This window comes from Gavialis gangeticus, unplaced genomic scaffold, assembly GCF_001723915.1.
Source record: "Gavialis gangeticus isolate Ggan-Ray unplaced genomic scaffold, GavGan_comp1, whole genome shotgun sequence".
NCBI lineage: Eukaryota > Metazoa > Chordata > Crocodylia > Gavialidae > Gavialis > Gavialis gangeticus.
The window spans coordinates 162,143,983-162,164,391 of record NW_017729032.1 but is presented as its reverse complement, the minus strand read 5'-3'; the positions used below and the strand labels follow the sequence as shown (position 1 = coordinate 162,164,391).

Below are 20,409 nucleotides of genomic sequence, written 5' to 3'. Positions count from 1 at the left end.
AAAGGTTGAGAACTGCAGTTGCACACTTAAATGGATGATTGTATACCTGCCCAACCCCACCCCTTATATAAATTCCAGAAATTCCAGAAATTCATCTTTGGCTCCCATGTGGTTTTGGGGTATGCTGCACCAGTAAGGTATACCATAAGAACAAACGGGTGAAGGATTAGCTGGATTGGTGGTAGACTATGTAGTCCTGATGAAGGGTATGGGGAGGCCTGGAACAAACAAGGGAGGGATCCCTGATCAATGCAACTATAGTGGACTGCCCAGTTATTTGTGCTGCTTAGTTTATCTCACCATGGAAAAGTAAGACCTGCCTATAATGTCTACATAGTAGCAGAGATCAACAAAGAATGGTTCTTAATGCCAATGGCTTCTGAAGGGCCAGTAGTTTAACTGGATGAGGAGGGGAAGGTTAGCTACAAATAACAAGGGAGTTATGCTTTCTGAAGGATGGTGGAGAGATATTCACCAGTCTTCTCCCATACACTTAAAATTATTGTAATTAGTATAGGGGAAAAAGACCTGGGAAGATTTTGGATCATAGACCAGGTCCCTAATTTCTCCTCCAGCCCTGACAGCAACTGTCTTTTGGAAATATTTAAAATCATAATTAACATCACAATTCCATGGCAAGAAAGAATACAGAAGGAAGGAGGACCATACAGGAATTACAATGCATCTTCTAACTAGCCACTGAATTATAAACAGAAGAGATATCCTGACAAAACTTCATTAATGCAAAATTTAATTTCCTTGGATGTAGTTCATACCCTTCCAGAATATTTAGTTCAACAAGACTCAAAAATGTGAAAACAAGGAAGTAGGTTGTTAAGCCAACATCACCTTATATAACCCATCTTTGAGGAATAAGCAGAAAGTATACAAGAACTAGGACATGTAAGCACAGCAGCATAGAGCTCATTGACTTCATAGATTTCATAAACATTAGGGCTGGAAGGGACCTCGGAAGATCATTGAGTTCAGCCCCCTGCTCCAGGGGCAGGAAGTCAGCTGGAGTCATAGGATCCCAGCAAGAAAAATATCCAGGTTTCTCTTAAAGGCATTCAAAGTAGATGCTTGAACCACCTCTGGCAGCAGGCCATTCCAGATCTTGGGGGCTTGGACAGTAAAGAAGTTCTTCCTTATGTCCAGCCAGAAACGGTCTTACAGGATTTTATAACAATTCAACCTTGTCATCCCTTGGGGTGCTCTGGTGAACAAATGTTCCCCCAGGCCGTGGTGAACACCCTTTATAAACTTATAGGTGGCCATCAGGTTGCCCCTGAGCCTGCGCTTTTCCAAGCTGAAGAGTCTCATGGCTCTCAGCCTCTCATTGTAAGGTCTGTTTTCCTGACCTCTTATCATTGGCGTGGCTCTCCTCTGAACTCTCTCAAGTTTCTCCACATCCTTTTTGAATTGTGGAGCCCAAAATTGGACGCAGTACTCCAGCTGCGGCCTCACCAAGGCCAAGTACAATGGGAAAACAATGTCCTGGGATTTGCTTGAGAAGCATCTATGGATGCAAGCCAGCATTTTGCTTGCTTTACTGGCTGCACCATCACATTGCAGGCTCATGTTCATCTTGTGGTCAGTCCTTATCCCCAAGTCCCTCTTGTCCATAGTGCTAGTCAGCGCAGCACTGCCAAGCCTATAAGCATGCTGCAGGTTTTTCCTCCCAAGGTGGAGAACCCTTTATTTTTCAGTGTTAAACACCATCAGGTTCTCGTCCGCCCATTTACTGAGCCTGTCACAGTCAGCCTGGATTATCCCCCTGTCCTCTGGTGTGGATGCTTTACCCCAAAGTTTGGTATCATCACAGAACTTGGCCAGTCCACTTCTGACTCCAATATCCATATCATTAATGAAGAGGTTGAACAAAATAGGTCCAAGGACAGAGCCTTGAGGGACCGCACTGGTCACAGGGCACTACGACGACTGGTTTCCATCAACCACCACCCTCTGGGTCAGACCACAGAGCCAATTCCCCAGCCAGCAGATCATGGTGGACCTGAGGCTGCAGTTAGCCAGTTTTGCCAAATGTGATCATGGGATACCAGATCAAAGGCTTTTTTAAAGTTGAGATATATGACATCAATCTCTTCCCCCTTGTCCAGGTGATAGGTCACCTGGTCATAAAAGGAAATGAGATTGGTGAAGCATGACCAACCTGCAACAAACCCATGATGGCTATCCCTCAGGGTGTTGCCATTGGCCAGTCCATTAAGAATGGCCTCCTTGATGATTTATTTCAAGACCTTCCCCAGGATAGAGGTCAGGCTGATGGGCCTGTAGTTTGCTGGATCCACTTTCTTCCCTTTCTTGAAGATAGGCACCACATTGGCCTTCTTCCAATCATCGGGCAGTTCACCAGAGCACCAGAAGCTTTCAAAGATCCATGCCAGGAGCTGAGCTATGATGCTAGCCAGCTCCTTGAGTACTCTGAGGTGTCAGGGCTGGTTGACTTGAAGGTGTCCAGCCTCTCAAGCTGTTCCTTCACAAGGTCATCATTGATGGAAGGCAAGGAACCACCCTCACTTAGGCGTCCCTGTCCCGTGATGGAAAGGGGCGTCCCATGGGACTTGTGAAAGACTGACACAAGGTACCCATTTAGCAAGTTGGCTTTTTCCTGGGTGTCGGTCATCAGTTCCCCCTTTTGGTTTAGCAGGGGTCCAATGTTGCCCTTGCTTTTCCTCCCACTCCTCACATATCTGAAAAAGGACTTTTTATTGTCCTTGATACTTGTAGCTGTGCGGGAGCTAAGGAACCCAGAGACCCCGGGGAAAGCAGCGGCAGGATAGCCGCTGCGTCGGGCCTGCCCTTGCCCAGCGAGACGGGGCACTCACGAAGTGATTGCAGCTGGGGTCGGAGAGAGGCTGAGTTAAAAGGGCCAGCGGCCCGCGAGACTGTGGCGGCAGCGGAACCGGAAGTGCCCGGACAAGCGACAGACACCGGCGAGACGGGAAGCTGATGGAGGCGATCCGCCCAGCACCAAACCCGCACGTTCTGGGGTGCGGGTAAGACCCCGGCAGGGGACCGGGCCGGAGCATCGGGCAGCCGGAAACCCAGCCCGGCAGTTCCCCTCAGGAGCCAGGGGAAGCAGTGGGGTAGTGCGGCTGGTGCGAGGAGGGAGCGGCTCACCAGTCCGGTGAGCAGGAGACAACCCTACAAGGGTGAGGATTCCCCCCCTTCTCCCACGTCCCCAGTGGGAAGAGGGGCACTCCGCAGGAGAACAGGGGTCGTAGGGACCCAGCGGACGGAACTCCTGGCCGAAGGAAGTGTGGCTCAGACCATTGCAGAAACTGGGGCGAGCTAAAAACCCATGGGAAGAAGGGCATTGATCTGAGGACTATTCAGGCCAGTCGGGACCCTATAACCGGAGGCCAGGGTGAGGGGGTAGGGGTGGAGGAGCCCTCTGCATCCCCGGGGACCTACATTCACAGGGTGCCACTTTTGGACGTGCACATGCCATACGAACAACTGAACCAGAGCAACATCAAAGACGTGGCAGGCAAGGTCAGCGGGTGCACTGCGGGAAGTGAGCACGCGCTCTAGCGAAAGGGGTCCTTTCGGACCAGACCAACCTGAAGGATGAAGGGTCTACTCTTCACAGTAGCCAGTTGGAGTTCCATGGCAGCCTTGTCTTTCCTGGTTTGCTCCCCACAGGTCTGGACCAGTGCAGAGTATTCCTACTTGGAGGTGGATCCCATCTTCCATCCCTTGTAGATCTATCTTTTTAGACGCAGGAGGACTGGTAGTTCCCTGCAGAGCCAAGAATAGCCTTAGCTTGTGCATCTAGGATTGCTCCCTTAAGGAGCAACCACTCTTCCTGGACTCCCCTCCCTTTGGGGTCATGGTCCCTTAGAACCTCACTGACAGGTCTCCTGAGCTTGTCAAAGTCAGTCCTCCTGAAGTCGAGGACCTCTGTACCGCTGGCTGACTTGACAGCTTTTCAGCAGATGGTGAAGGTGATCAGCTCATGGTCGTTGTCACCCAGCTTCCCTTCAATCGTTAGGTCACTGATTAGGTCATCCCCAATTGCCAGTACCTGGTCATTCAGTGCTTTGCCTCTTGTTGGCCCGTAGGCTTCTTGAGTCAGATGGAGCTCATTCATGCATGTGAAGAAGCTTTGCGACCCTTCAGATTTGGCTGAGTACTCTTCCCACGAGGTGTCAAGGTAGTTGAAGTCCCCCATGACAACCATGGACCGGGAGCATGCAGCCTCAGTCAATTCTCTGGCAAACTTCTGGTCAATCTCTTGATTCTGGGAGGGAGGTCTGTAGTAGACTCCCACCATTGTATCTCCTGTGCCATGTTCTCCACGGATTTTAACCCAGAGGGTCTCTAGTGATCCACCCTGGGTGCTGATGGCTTGTAGGACTGCATAGCTCTCCTTGACGTAGAGAGCTACACCTCCACACTATTTGTCCACTCGATCTCTCCTGTACAGGGTATAGCATTCTATACCCATGGTCCAGTCATGGGTGGAGTCCCACCAGGTCTCTGTTATCCCTTTGACATCATAATTATTTGTGTTTCTTAAGGCAACACTTGTCTTTAGGTGAGCTGTAATGAGCAGGCACTACCTGCCCTTGCCCTGAACACTCAAACACAGAGTCTACTCCACAGAAGAATTACCACATTTGCTAAAGTTTATGACCCTTACACCCTCTTATGAACAACCTCACCCTTACACACAAGCTGCCATTTAATACTAAATTTTCATTTGTCCATGATTAAACATACTGATTTCTGTCATATGGATAGGTCTTGCTTGACCAATCTTATTTCCTTTTATAACCAGGTAACCTATTACCTGGAGAAGGGGTAAAATTGATGTCATAGTTTCATAGTTAGTAGGGTCGAAAGGGACCTGAGCAGATCAAGTCCGACCCCCTGCCATGGCAGGAAACCTAAAGTCGTATACCTTGACTTTAAAAAAGCCTTTGATCTGGTATCCCATGATCACCTCTTAGCAAAACTAGTCATCTGTGGTCTTGGCCTCACCACAATCTGCTAGCTGGGGGATTGGCTCAGTGGTCAGACCCAGAGTGTGGTGGTTGATGGAAGTCAATCATTGTGGTGCGCTATGACCATTGGGGTCTCTCAAGGCTATGTCCTGGAACCTATATTATTCAACATCTTCTTTAATGATGTGGGCATTGGCATCAAAAGCAGACTGGCCAAGTTGGCCGATGACACCAAACTTTGGGGTTAAGCATCCACACCTGAGGATGCTTTACCCCAAAGCGCCTCAGGAGGGTGATGCAGGCTGACCTTGACAGGCTCAGGAAATGGGCGGATGAGAACCTGTTGCTGTTTAACACTGAGAAATGCAAGGTTCTCCACGTTGGGAAAAAAAACCTGCAGCATTCTTATAGGCTCAGCAGTTTTACGCTGACTAGCACTACGGATGAGAGGGAATCGGGGGTCAGGATTTACCACAAGATGAACACGAGCCTGCAAGGTAATGCTGCAGGTAGTAAAGTGAGCAAAACGCTGGCTTTCATCCATAGATGCTTCTCAAGCAAATCCCAGGACACCATTCTCCCATTGTACTCAGCCTTGGTGAGTCCGCAGCTGGAGTACTGCATCCACTTTTGGGCTCCACAATTCAAAAAGGATGCAAAGAAGCTTGAGAGAGTCCAGAGAAGAGCCACGCACAAGATCAGAGGTCAGGAAAACAGTCCTTATGACAAGAGGCTAAGAGCACGTGTGTGTGTAGGGGGGGAGTTCTCAGCTCCTCAGAGGGTAAAATCTCATCACATCGCACTCACAGCTTTCACAACTGCTCAATTCTTACAACATTCAATACAGCTGCAATACTTGCTGGGGTGGTTTGGCCCCAGTACTCTTTCCTGCCATGGCAGGGGGTCTGACTAGATGATCTACTCAGGTCCCTTCTGACCCTAGAAACTATGAAACTATGAAACTTGTCTATGGAGTGTATGGTAATTATTAGTAACTTAAATCATTTATTTTTTCCTTTACAGAGGTTTGAGTTTTGCTGTATCTGTGCTCTAGAAGGAAAGAACACAGTGTTTTGTTATTATTATTAACTGGCCAGAAAGAAAATGTAAAGCTTGTTTTTAAAGGTTTTCTACCTTCCTATCCTTTTCTTGTGTTCAGGCTTAGTCAATCAATCTGAAGGCAAAAGGACTTGAGAGTATTTTTTAAAATAAAAATCAAAATACAGGTCTATGCCTACAGGCATGATTTAGTATGTGTAACATGATGGATAATGGCAGTGGTTGGTAGACTTGTAGGTGTATAGAATTAAATTATTTTAGAACACATTAATAGGAGACTTGAGTATAAGAAGTAAAAAAAATGCACACAAATGTACTTGTCACTTGCATTAACCTTTTTAGTTTATTTCATAAAAAATAATGGAAATCATAGAAATTAAGGACTGGAAGGGACCTCACAAGATCATCAAGTCCAACCCTGTCCCCCCCTCCCCCCACCCCCCCCGGCAGGAACACGTCTAAGATCAAATGATCCCAGCAAAGTGTCTGTCCAGTCTCCTCTTGAAGACTTTGAAGGTTGGCAGCATGTTAGCCCTTTTCCAGTCTTCTGGGACCTCTCCTGAGCACCACCAATCTTAAAACACCTTTGCCAACTCTCCCCCGCATCCATCCAGTATCTGACCAGATGGGTGACCACCATTTGTATGCAGGAGCACTAACGCAAAGTGCTCATTAAAGAGTTCAGCTTTCTCCTGACTGGCTGTTACCAGCTGCCCCATCCCATTCTGCAAAGGCCACACATTTCCCTTGGTCTTCCTCCTGCTCCCTATATACCTGAAGAAGGATTTGTTATTGCTCTTGATTTCAGTTGTCAAGCTGATTTTGGTTGCTCTTCTTGCCTTCCCTGCAAATACGGGCTACACTTGTGTATTTCTCCTTGGTGGAATACACAAGTATAGTACAAGTTTTAGTACATCATCCTAAACTACTTCCTGATAAATAAACTTGCTGGTCTTAGGGGCATGCTACAGTTAGAATAGCCAGCTTGAAATACAATAAATATATATTTTTAAATATATATTTTTAAAACAAAGTGAAAGATGACTAAGGATTTGTGTATATCTGCATATATGCATGTGTGTGTGTGTGTGTGTGTGTACACACACACACACACACACACACACACACAAATATATATGTATTGAAGCCCTTAATCATTAATATAGATGCTCAAAATGCTGAAGTCATTATCAGAGATGTTTTCCCCCACTTCCTGAAAAAAAATTGAACTGTGGCTTTGTAAATGTTACTTCTCACTTTTTTTCCCCTGGTTTCCAGGTTGAAATGATGAATGATTTTGAGGAACTGTTTGTTAATGGATTATTATAGTTTCCTTGGAATGTGCTGAGAGCTGACAGAGAACTCTTAATCTATTTTCTGGAATCCAGTGAACAGGCAGAAATTATATTAACTACGCTTTTAATGAAAGACCTACTGTTCAATGATCTGAACCATATGTGAGTCTGAATGCTAAAGTCTGTGCAAACATCAATGGGAGGTGCAGTTTAGGGAATGCTGGCATAACAAACCTATCTAACAGCAAGGGTACGTAGTAAGCTTTCATTAACTTAGTTGCTTGTGTTGTACTGGCAAGGCTAAGCTTTCCTCTGATCCTTTTTGGTTCTGAGCATTGCGCATGAGCAGATAGTGTATACTGCCTCTGGAAACTGATGATAGCCTCTGTACCGTGGCAGGACTCCTTTCACAGAGAAACTTGGAATCAGCTCTGAAATTGAGATCACATCCAATGCATGGATTGCCTACTATTCTAAACTACCAGAGTGCAACGGGAAACTACCAGGTACTGTATTTCTTACTTCTTATGCGTGGACATGTACAGGGAATTTTTAATAGGCTTGCGGAAAGGCCTTGTACTGCCCTGGACACAAATAATTGGAAAAAGCTTCTGAAAAGATGCTTGCTATTATAGTGACAGCTGCTATCTGCAAGTATTTCAAGAACATGCCTGTGTTTTGTAAAGTGGGATCAATCAGCTGTGGTTGCTTTGAAACTATGAGAACTGGTTTGTGTTGTATGCACCCAGTCTGCCATTAGGAATGTTTTAAGAGCAGCTATTCTAACAAATTGAAGTAAAGAGTCATTATCATATAAGAGATTTCCAGGAGTTATGTTCAGCTGGGTGCTACGGGTATGTTGTTTGCATGGAAAGGAAAATGCATTTAACAAGGCACAGATTTTGCCTAGGGAGAGATGCAAGATTTAAGCTGGATATTTAGGAATATTTTAATGGCAAAGTGGAGAGAATTTAAACAACGCTATTGGTATAAAAGTAATCTAGTTAATGAGATGTTAAAAGTTTATACACAATAACAATCTTGATTAATAAAACTGCTGATTTTTTTCTTTAAGAACTGCAGTTAAAAAAGAGAGTTTCATAGTAGTTAGGGGTTACAAGGGACCTAAATAGATCATCTAGTCTGACCCCCAAATTTTAAATTTTACTTTTTCGTTTAATCATGACTAATCATAATAAAAAACCTGTTGTATATGAGAAATTAAGGCCTTGGGGGTTTTGTTCAGTGGGGTGAGGTGTCCTAACCTGTAAATACTTGCAGTCATTTTAACTGACTAGGTTTGATAGACAGGGATTACCAGAGCCTATACTCTTCCCACACGCTATTTCCACCTACACTAGAGAAGGAATTTGAAGAGAGTGAACCTATATAAAAGTAGTGTATTTGTTAATATACTGTTTTAGGCATCTCCAGGAAAGACTTCTGGTGTTCATTCTTGTATTTCAAATAAAGGTAACGTTGCTGGTTAGCTTGGGAATGACTAGCAGACAAATGCATTATAATTTTAACTGATTTTCAACAATGCTGAGACCCTGCAACTCCCACTAACTTCTGTGGATAGTGGGATTACCTAGAATCTCTGAAAAATTCCACCACAGGAGAGATCTGAAAAAAATCAGGATTCTTTTATAGTTTCATAGTTTCTAGGGTGGGAAGGGACCTGAGCAGATCATCGAGTCCGACCCCCCACCATGGCAGGAAAGAGTACTGGGGTCAAATGACCTCAGCAAGGTGATCGTCTAGCCTCCTCTTAAAGACCCCCAGGGTAGGAGCAAGCACCACTTCACTTGGAAGTTGGTTCCAGATCCTAGCCACCCTGACTGTGAAGGAGCGCCTCCTGATATCTAGCCTAATTTTCCGCTTCCTCATACGGTGTGTAGCTAAATTTGGGTCCGCACAGACACTGACTGGGGGCAGTAAAGGTCCAATAAACATTTGCTTTTTTGACACCATTTGGAAAGTTACTGTCAGTTTCTTGTGCGTATAGGCTGTGGGGTACCAGAATCAGATCCATTCTAAATCCCTAATTGTAAAAAATGCAATTTTTCTGCAAAGGTTTGTAATCCTGGTGAATTAGACTTTCTTTGTTATTGAGAAATTATTACCAGTATCTACACAGAATTGAGTATTATAAGCATTTCCAGCTCATGTAGGTATTAAACTAAACTGTAGAACATGGCAGTTAGATTATTAAACAAACAAAACCCACAGTACTGGGATATTTGGGCTATATTCAAAGCTGTATTAGTGATCATTGAATAAGCTTTGATAAGCCCATTCAAAAGCTGTGAACCAAGGTCATTTTGGTCTCTCTTTTCATCCTTTGTAACAACAGCTTCTTGTTTTAAATGCATGCCAACTGGAAAGCAGTAGGAGTGATAACTCTGACTTAGCAGGCATATAAAAATATGTAAAAGAACAAAGGTAAAATCCACAGATAAGAACGGTCCAGAAACAATGTCAGGAAAATCTGACATTTTTTCCAACAGGAAATAAGAGGTATGTTACAACAACACAATGCACAGCAAAATACAAAATCAGAAAGATGCACGGACTACTCATTCAAAGTACAAGGAGAGTCAAATTGTCAGTGTTTCTGTAAAAATGACATCAGCAAAAGGGTCTGTGAACATGAATGAGAGAGTACTTTTAGTGTCTCTAAAGACATCCTGAACTGTTAAAAAAACATAGCATTTTGGAGATGACAGTGAACAGCAATTGTTTCTGTTGTTACAGGGAGTAAGTCTTATCAAGGATGAAACTGTAAGTAGATCTGTAGGATTCCTTAGTTAAGAAAACTGCCCATAACTAAATATAAATATCTGTTGGACACGGTTGAAAGGCAGCGGAAAAGGAAGAAGGAGTTTCTGTCTAAAAGTTAGTGCAGAGACAAAGAAAGCTTGTCACATTTTAATTTTCATCATATTCATGGAATATCATGCATGTTATTGATTCCAGGTGCCATTCCAGTTGATTCCAGCTGTAGTTTCTGGTTACTGTGGACTTGCATGACAGTTGCATCATACCTGATTCAATGACTTAAAAATAAATAAATCAAAGAACCAGGTCCAGAAAAAATAATTATTAGATACACATGAATAATCAATCCTTTCATTTGCTAACCAAATCAAAATATTTAGGGGGAAGGGTCATTTTGGTTTGACCCAAAATATGTTTTTCACTTTGTCCAGTGAAATGAAAAATGTGAATAATCATTCTGTTTTAGTAGGATGCATTTCCTTGCACAATTGAAAAGTAGCTAATTTTTAAAGGGAAATATTAGTTCAAAATGATTTGCTTACAAATGTTGAAATGAAGAATGTGACTTTTTTGCCTGAGAGATTGTAGTATAAAATTTGTTGGTCAGCCTGAGTAGGCATTTTTCAGGAGGGAAAAAAAAAGTTACACCTTAAAAATGTTGCCCAGCCCTATGTTTCTCTCTTTGAGCTCAAGCAGATAGCTAGCTTTGGGTGGTCATGTGAGTAATGCCCTTTAGGAAAACAAATGAATGGCAAAGTCTAGTACAATCCTGCTTAATGTATAAAGAGGATACATACAGTCCCCAATAGGAATCAAACAACAGTATACAGCATTTTTGCCCATCGTTTCATGTTCCTATTTAGACAGTTCTCTGTCCAAAGTGGTCTCCTAGCTTTTCCTCAGGGGCATATTATCAGCTCTTGGTCTGGTTATGTCCTTGGTTTTCTGCAGCCTTGTCTACAGATACTGTCTCATGCACAGAGAGAGAAACACAATTGCAACCAAACTAATTCTTTCACCTAAGCCCCAGTACAACAACATAATGTTACTCTCTCTACCTTCTCCATCTGCTTGTTTACTTTTTATTATCTAAAAGTAAATACTCCTGAGGGGTGGACACATCCCACCTTCACTGTTTAGAATAGGAAAACTACTGTGAAAGCTAATAGAAGAACAGGAACTGTCAGTGATACCAGAGTATGGTGACCTGCTCTTAGACCTTGATTCCTTTTTGATTTTTTTTATTGTGATTGCTCTTCTTCATTTTGAATCTGATCTGAAGCCCACAGAAATCAGTTAAATTGATTCCATTCATTGGACTTTGGATCAAAACATTAATCTTTTTATATAATTCAATTTTTATTATAACGCTTGAAAATTATATTTTAAACTAAGGCTACTGTTTCTGGTTGTTTTACAGAATCCTTACCACAACAAAGAGGCTAGTCGATCACAATCATGCAGCAACAAACATTTTACTGGTAAGATAAATTATTTTCTGGGATTCATTACTGTTTATCTTCACTTGTGAGTTGTTAGTTTAATAGTGGTATGCTAAAATCTACAATGTTATAATGAATATAACAGAATATTGGAAGAGTATAAAATAATAACAAGCTCTGATGGAATCAGTGGTGGATTAAGTTATATTGGGACGCTGGGCAAACAGAAAATTGGAGGCCCCTCATACCCCATTATAAACATGAATGTATCAAAATGCATTAATAAATAGACCCATTAAATGTTTACATGATGCATTAATAAATAAAGCACAACACATAATGTCAGAATTAACTGCTCAGTTTTGCCACACACAAAACTGAGTAAAACAACTGCCTTGGGAAAATGACTCAGGTGTATGAGATCACCATAAATGTATAATAACACAAAAGGAAAGATGTTTAGGTTTAGTGCTCATGTAGACTCTTCTTTAACTCTTTTTTCAAATATATATTCTACATTGTACCTACACTACGGTAAACTACTACAAGAAAAATACAGGCCACACCTATAGCCTTGACTACAAGTCTAAGATTACCATTAGTAATTCTTGCAAATAAAATAAAGCAGTAGGACTACACAATGCATCTCAATGTTTTGTTTTGTTTTTTACCTTTCCTGAAACATTAAACATGTGCTAAACTCCATGTGCTGTACTATACAGCTGTCTCTTTTAAAGCACCCATATTTTAATGTTACCATCACATAATTATGTAACCAAAATGATATATTGTATACATGAATACACACATCTGTCCCTCTCTATATACCTGTATCTCTCTCTGTATAGGTATTTGCATAGATGTATACATGTATGCATACACATCCACACACACACACACACACACACACACAAAATCTTTCTATATATAATGTATCTCTCTAGACAGACAGACATACAGACAAACAGAAAAATCTATATCTTATCACCCTCTGTAAGAGCTCACACTTATCCACAGGAGCTGCCATCACTTGGGAGAGATGGAGACCTCTCTCTATCAGCAGCCTTATTTGGGGTCCAAAACTGCAGGCAGTATCTCAGAGACAGGGGAATTTCCCTTCTTGGCAGCAGGACTAAAGCACCATTCACTGCCCCACCTCCCCAACACACACTCTTACACACACACACACACCACACACACACACACACACACACACTCTGCATCCTCTACGAGCAACACGGCAGCCCATCCCAAGCCACCTGCCTGCCCTGTGACCTGACCTTTGGGAGGGAGGGAAGGAGGGAGGGCAGCATTGGACTCCTTGCAGGCATAGGGATGGGAGAAAGACAGGCCAGCTGGGCAGTGAGCAGGAGGGTCAGTGGGGATCCTCACTGCTGCCTCACCCCGACTATCCCCACAGAGCAGTTGGACAAGTTCCCAGCTGCTGCTTCCCACTGGCGCTCATGCACTTAATGCACGATGGAGCTTTGGTGTTTTGCTGGACTTTCCCCCACAGGCTGGGGAGCATGGCAGTCTCTGGCCCTGGCCCCTACCCCTGCTCCCAGGGTGCCCCTGATTGTCAACTTATCTTCTGGTTGTTTCCAAACTTCCCAGAAGATTTCTAACATGCAATGTTTAGAGTTAAAGCGGAATTCTTTTAAAAGTTTTATTGCAGGGGTCAATAACGTTTTCCAGTGGCGAGCCAGAATGACCCAGCTTGGGTCTGAGGTAGGTCTGCACTAGGACCAGGCCACCTTCACTACTTCTCCTTGTGGCATAGGAAGAGCTCCCTCTTCCCCAAAGCCTCCACCATGTAGTTTTGGCATGGTGCAGACAGAGCCCCCATGCCACCAAATACTGTCTTTGCTACAGTTCTAAGGGCTGGATACAATGGCTCCATGGGCCGTAGGTTGCCAATCCCTATTTTCTTTCATAAAATATAATTTGCTTTACCAGTGTTGACACTTACCAGCTCATATCAAAGAACACATTTATGCTAAATCAGATTGGTGTTTTGTTTTGTTTGTCATGTATTTACTTCTATAAGGACTTAAATTGTCAGCTATTGTTACTATGGTCCAAATGCAAAAGTCAACAGGTAGTTTCTATAACAAATTGGGAGACATAAAAGCATAATGTTATAGCTCAAGATTGTGCTTTTTTCCACAAAGAATCACTAATTAAGACCAGGAATAACTGCATAGCCCACTGACCTACTATTACAAGTTAAGTTCTGCTAAACTTCTGTTTCTTCCTAAGATGGGTTCCTGCTCTCTCGTTGCTAGAAGGTATTAGGTGCACAGAAATGAAGGGAAAATGGAACAAAACTATCTGCAGTATAACTGATAGATTCAACCACGTCAGCTGTCTTTACCTAAACTTGTATGTTGAGGATAGTGGAAGTATTTGTCACTTCTAACTGTTCAAATAATTTTAAAAAATAAGTTGTTTTATTATTAAAGCAGGTATTAAAACAGTTTGAATTTCACTGAAGGCTCCCACATGGCCACAGGCAATCCTTATATATGTTTACTTACAACACAATGATTTTGTTTTGTGCTGCTAGCTCTTCATGACATTTTTAGCTCTCAATTTTTCATTGGGTTTGAGACACTTCGATTTCACTTCATGTGTTCCCTGTGGATGATACTAAAATATTTAAATGTCTGTCCATCTATACTGAACTGTTATTCTTTGTATTTCAGGATCACTGTAGCCATCAAGCTGGTTTTGTGCCTGTTCCTATGGCTCCCTGGATCACAAGCTTCAGTTAGCTTTAAGCCCAACATAGTGCTGATACTGGCTGATGATCTTGGTATTGGAGATATAGGCTGCTATGGTAATGATACCATAAGGTAACAAATTTGAGTAAACTAGCATATTAATTCACCTTTTAATTTAAGATTGGCATGTTCTGCCCTAAATGAAGCCACTGAGAGGGGTGCTGTGTTCAGCTTGTGGCAGGTTTATGCCCCAGGCCATGAATCCCCCTGCTGGTCATGTGACTCTTGCCCAGCTCAATCTCTATTACAACCATCCCTTAATTGCTCGCCTGCCGTGCCTTGTTGTTACCAGAGGTTGAATAACAGAGGTTGCCCATGTGCCTTGGAGTGAGCCATAGTCCACTTTTGATATCACTGGGTCTCTCCTGAACCTCCAACCACTTTGATCCAACCCTTAAGCTCAATAGACACTCTCAGCTGATCTGTGCCACTGTAGGACCCCTGCAGCTTTGAAGGCTCCATGCATATCTATGCCCCTCCAGAACACCTGTAGCCTTAAGTGTTCAATGCATGGCTTTATTTCCTCCCCTACATCATGCCCAAGCCTCACAGCTGTTCTTTCTCTTTGATTTTAACTCTTTATACACTTGGCCCCCTTGGACCCTCAGACCCCCTGGTTCCTTATGCAGTCCCTCCTCTGGGATCTTGGACCCCTGGTCCCATACAAAGCCTCTCCTCTGGGCTCTCTAGTCTGGCTTAACCAGCTCTGAGCTGCAGATCCTCTGACCCACCCCAGCCCTTCCCTGAGTTCTTGAACCTTCTGGTTTGGGTCTCAGCCTTTTACTAGGATGCAGGACTCCACTAATGTACAGATATGTAATGGTGTTTCATTTTAATCATGGAAAAATGTGGGTTTGGATTACTTTTTTTTAAATCTGAAAATTGGGTGGTTGAGGGGGGGAGGAATGATTGTTTTTATCAAAGAAAACCAGGATCTCTGGTCATAAGAAAGTGCTGACAGTCAACCTAAAAGTCAGTTAAGGCTCCCTGAGAGTGACTTGGGTTTTACATATGCAGAACCAATTGGCTGTCTCAAAAACTATTGCACATTTTGAACACTTTTACTATTATTGGTTGTACATTGTACAAGAATTGAAATTATTGTACAAACATGATAATTACTGTATACCTGGCAACACTGTTATGCAGGCTCTGGGCTTATATAACTCAGGTCTCAGTCCTCTTCCAACCAGGTGAGTCCCTCATTAGCTCCCCTCTACTACCTGCAAGCAGCCTTTCATTCTCCCTTTCTCCAGGTTAAATATACATGGTTCCTTCAGTCTTTCCTCATGTGGTTTCCATTCTACCCTTTTTATCTCCATCACTTACCTCTGAATTCTTTCTAGTTTCTCTCTATCCTTCTTCAAATACAGTGATCCAAACTGATTTTTTTTAGGACCCCTAATATTGACCGTCTAGCAAAGGAAGGAATAAAACTGACTCAGCACATTGCTGCGGCTCCACTTTGCACTCCAAGCAGAGCAGCCTTCTTGACTGGCAGATACCCCATCAGATCAGGTCTGGATCTATTTAATAGTATAGTGTTCTCTTAACAAAGGAATGTAGTTAAACATTTTCCTTATGTTGTTACAAGAATCCCTTCTTCCCATTTTCTACATGACAACAATTGTATATTAATAATAGGAAAAAAAGGCTATGAAGTACAAACAGATGAGAACAGCAACCATATTAAGTCCATTTAGTCACTCCCAGTACCCCTCCACATAGACCATACTACTTTGGGGCTTCCTAGATATTTATGAGGTATAGCTGACCAATAAGGAGAAGAGCAGGGTAGGAAAGCAGTAGTAATTCTTATCAACATGTTTCCCCCACCCCCAACTTATGTTTTGTTCCACTAAAGAATATGGAATAATGCTGCTCTGTTATATTATTTAAGTAGTGATGTCCTTAATTTTAAGTAGTTACAATACCATCATGAAGTACAGACAGTTGATAGCACAATACACACATGGCAAAAGATTTCTTAAATGTGTTTTACTGAGAGGTACTAAAAAATATCTGGGGTAGTATTACTTACCTGTCAACAGAGGGTAAGTGAATGTTCAGAAATGTTTGGACTTATTTATTCCCTCCACTTAGGAGACAGAATGGCAAGAATGCTTTCTGTAGCTGTATCTTAGAATTCACCCATTACACAAAATAATCAGTTGACATTTACATTATCTGCTTAGGTTCCATCACTTGAGAAAAAGCCATCCTAACAAACTCAGTCCCTGGAATAAAACGAAATGGAAACTAAATATTTATACAAGCTTCTATCCATAATTCTCTAGTCAGTCTATTGTAAATTATAACAATACAGAACACCCCAAGGGTTTGAAACTGATGTGTTGGCCTAGTTCTATCCTGAGAATTCCCACTGAGATCACTTGGAGATGTGCACACAGACTTGTGCATTTGTCTTGGCACAGTGCCCACATACCATGGATGCTACTGTACAATATAAATAACCTTTATAATATTGTCTCTTTTCAGACTTACAGAAAATTGATATTTGAGTTGCATTCCCTGTGTATTTACATATTTGCTCTCTCACCTCAAAACATTCACTTTGGTTGACAGTCTTCAGTAAAATAGTTTGGCATTTTACTTTGGTAAAAAAAAAAACAACTTCCAACTTCACTGCAATAATTATCCTGGTTTTCTCTGATTAACACTCCTCATCCCCCTCCTCCCCTCCCCCCCTCCATTTTCAGATTTAAAAAGCAAGCCAAAAATTGGGGATTTTTTTTGTCAGAGAAAACCAGAATCCCTGATGATTATTCATAGTTACATTATAGAAGAAAATTTAATGTGAATAAAATTCCATGGAACTAGTGCTTATGTACAGGGGCCAAGGCCTAAGCACATAAATATTTTTTTTCCATTGGCCAGCTTTGGTATAACCTGGGAAGGTGTTTTCAACCTGAATGCTTGCTAAGATATATTTCTGTAACTATTCAGTTGGTCTGCTAAAAGATACCAGATTGGATTGACCCAAAGGACCTTGTCTGCCAGTGCCATATCCTTAGACGAACACCCCTAGCATCTGACCAGAAGGACACAGGGCCCTGGGCACATCTAAGCCCCCAGGCTGGGGCTGGCAGACAGAGTTCTCTGGCAGCTGCTAGAGAAGAAGTTCCTGCAGGAAAGGAAAGAAAAGCTCTATGACAGTTTGGCTGCCTGAGATGCTACTGTGCTGCTCACTACATTATTTTATTACCTGTTGTCATTTAAAGTGGTGGTCTAACCTGAGGCTGTAGGGGAGCAGGAGATCTCATTGGACCACACTACCATGTTGTGTAGAGGCCCCAGTGCCAGTGAGGATGCGCCTTATCACACATGCAGTGTCACCCCTGTCACGAGTTTTGCTTGTCAGCGGCCTCAAGTGGTTTCCCAGACACCGCTGCACCTATCTCCTTGAACCCTGGCAGGTTTCATGGCCTCAGCAGGAGCTACCCTGCCTGTTTCATATGAATCAGGCAAGAAATGACAAAGTTATAGAAAGTTTCATGCTTCCCCAAATGGAACAGTGGTTTCAAAATGAAACAAAACTCAAAATGAAACACTGTCCCATCAAAACAGTGGAACGGAAGTCAAAAGTAAATGGTGCTGTTCTGCACAGCCCTAATGATTTGTCCCCATAGGTCCATTTAACAAACCAGAAACCAAAGGAAAAATCATTAAAAAAAAAACTTCCCTCACTCCTGGGACTATTTCCGTACAGTCTCTCTCTCTCTCTCTCAGGCAGGGACAGTCTGGGCTCCTTATCAAGCATGGGTCTACTACTTCTCTCCCTCTGCTGGCTATCTTTTATCCAGCCCAGCCGCTCCCTCCTTCCAGTCATGTAGCCTGCTCAGCCACACCTGGCCCTTGCAGAGCCAAAAGATCCTTGTCTTAAAGGGGCCAGGCCTTTTTTCTTCATTCTTTGCAACATGAACTCATCTCCCTGTTACACCAGCAAATTAATCACTTATTAAAAAAATGTTAACACAGTGGAAGAACATAACAGGTGGGTTAGCAAGTCTGACAAGTTTCAACAGTGAAGATAAGGAAGTTCAAGTGTTATAATATAAATATGGCCCTAACTATAAGGTTAGAGTTGAATACATGCATTCTTGTTACTTTTTTAGTACTGTTTTAAATGCATATATTTTAGGTATGGATTCCACTAGCGAATTTCGTGTTATTCAGTGGAATGCCGGTTCAGGAGGCCTCCCTCCAAATGAAACCACATTTGCCAAGATATTGCAGAAGCAAGGCTATATCACTGGACTCATAGGTATGTAGAGGCTCAATAGCATCTGCATAAAAATAATTTCACCTGAACACCTATTTTTGAGTTTCATTTACTTGGAGATTGATCTGTAGCTGTAATGTTTCCTTTCATGGGTATATCATGTAAGTAACACTTCTAAGCCAAAGAAAGTATTCTATGCAGAGAGAGATTCAGTCAGCTGGGGAAAATAAATAACATGCTTGGCCTTTAGTTAGAACTGTATCAAAACAAGCTACAAGTAGGGATTAAAAATCTAACTGCCTATATCATTACATGGATCGTACCAGCCTCCTATAATACCAGGATTCTCAAAATAGATTATACACAAAGAAACATTTTGCATGTGCATGTTCAGCTTTTAGACACTGCATGTCAGGTCCTTTGTTAGCACCATGATGTAGCAGACATTAAAATCAATGGAGCTGGGCTATTGCATACCATCAGGGGTTTGGCTCTTCAAATATAGTGCCCTTTGTGCACCTGTTCTCTGCCTGACTCCTTGGTGTCCCCCATTAGCCCAGGGGCTTGTCATGCCTTGCCCCATCCTCTACCACAAATTGGGACAAAGGAAGCTTACGGTGTCAGACAGGACCCTGGAATAAAAAAAAGAGCATGCTTGTCTTTTCTCAAGGCAATTGCTTTATTAAGAAGTTAAACATAAGTTTAACTAGCATTCAGATCAGGCAATAGAAATGCAAAAATATACTCACGCCTGCGTGGATGGGTGTAAGCAGGACCCCAAAAACTCTAAGCTTTTGTTCAATTTTTCCAACAGCTCAGGTCCATGATTCTCCTCTTCCCGCAGGTTTACAGTCACACACACACACACACGCGCACACACACACACACACTTATTAGCAACATACATCCATTTACAACTTAATTATGTATAATTTAATAAAAGGTGTTGATGATGAAGACTCCCTCCCCAGCTAAATGCAGAATTTATGATAAATACTTAAGAACTGTTTAACTAAGATGGTCTCAGATGTTATCAATTAAATTTCGACTCTTGACATTCAGTGCTGTTCTATATGGTGATAGGTTTTAAATGCCTTGTTTGTGTGACTATAGTCAAAGCACTTAAGTCGGTGCTTCCTTGTTTACATTGGGAAGACTCTGGCCTTGTAAGCCTGTCTCTCTACAAGGTTAAAAGTTCATTTGAACATTTCTATAATGGAAGATGTATACTAGATGGAGGCACTTTCCCCCAGACCTCACTTTAGGATATTCAGAAGTTAGAACGTATCATATTATACACATGCACAATTTTTTGATACATTCACATAGTACATCTTATACTACAGGATGAAGGAAGATGTTAATTTTATTTATAGGTATCTAATAATACCACAACATAGTCACACAATGTTGTTACGGAAACAATTTTCGTCCTTTCGGTCATGATTAGGGTTACCATATGCCCGAGTTTTCCCAAACATGTCCTTTTTTTTGATCCCTTGTCCTCCATCTGAGTGGGTTTTTAAAATGCAAGCAAATGTCTGGGATTTTGCTCTTCCTCCACTTTTCCCTGGCACTTGCAGTTTGGCTGCTTGGGGCTGGTAGTAGTGGGGGAAGGTGACTGGCTTTTGGCGGATCATGTGCTCTGTGCATAGGCCCTGGCAGCTGCTTGCAGGTAAGAGACAGAGACAGAGAGAGCACGCATGTGAGCTACATGGGTAGCAGGGCTGGAGGGGCAAAGGTTGGCAGGTTGGGTATGAGAGGCACTGGCAGGACTGGGGGCAGAAGGGGGCTGTGGATTGGGAGTGAGGGGCACAGGCAGGGCTGGGGGGA

At 42.6% G+C, this 20,409-nt stretch overlaps 1 protein-coding gene across 5 annotated transcripts in view; it reads left to right on the top strand.

Moving 5' to 3' along the window:
• Nucleotides 1-7,430: 7,430 nt before the first annotated feature.
• Nucleotides 7,431-20,409, top strand: part of LOC109302672 (arylsulfatase D-like) — a 57,596-nt gene continuing 44,617 nt past the window's right edge. For 2 of the 5 annotated variants that reach the window (XM_019524361.1, XM_019524357.1), the window contains exons 1-6: nucleotides 7,606-7,833; nucleotides 10,085-10,111; nucleotides 11,529-11,589; nucleotides 14,256-14,405; nucleotides 15,730-15,851; nucleotides 18,496-18,618. In XM_019524361.1, the coding sequence (XP_019379906.1) occupies nucleotides 11,567-11,589; nucleotides 14,256-14,405; nucleotides 15,730-15,851; nucleotides 18,496-18,618 (418 nt within the window). In that variant the 5' untranslated portion in view covers nucleotides 7,606-7,833; nucleotides 10,085-10,111; nucleotides 11,529-11,566. Of the gene's footprint in view, nucleotides 7,578-7,605; nucleotides 7,834-10,084; nucleotides 10,112-11,528; nucleotides 11,590-14,255; nucleotides 14,406-15,729; nucleotides 15,852-18,495; nucleotides 18,619-20,409 lie in introns of those variants that run through there. The other 3 variants (XM_019524359.1, XM_019524358.1, XM_019524362.1) reach the window with 3 other exon arrangements.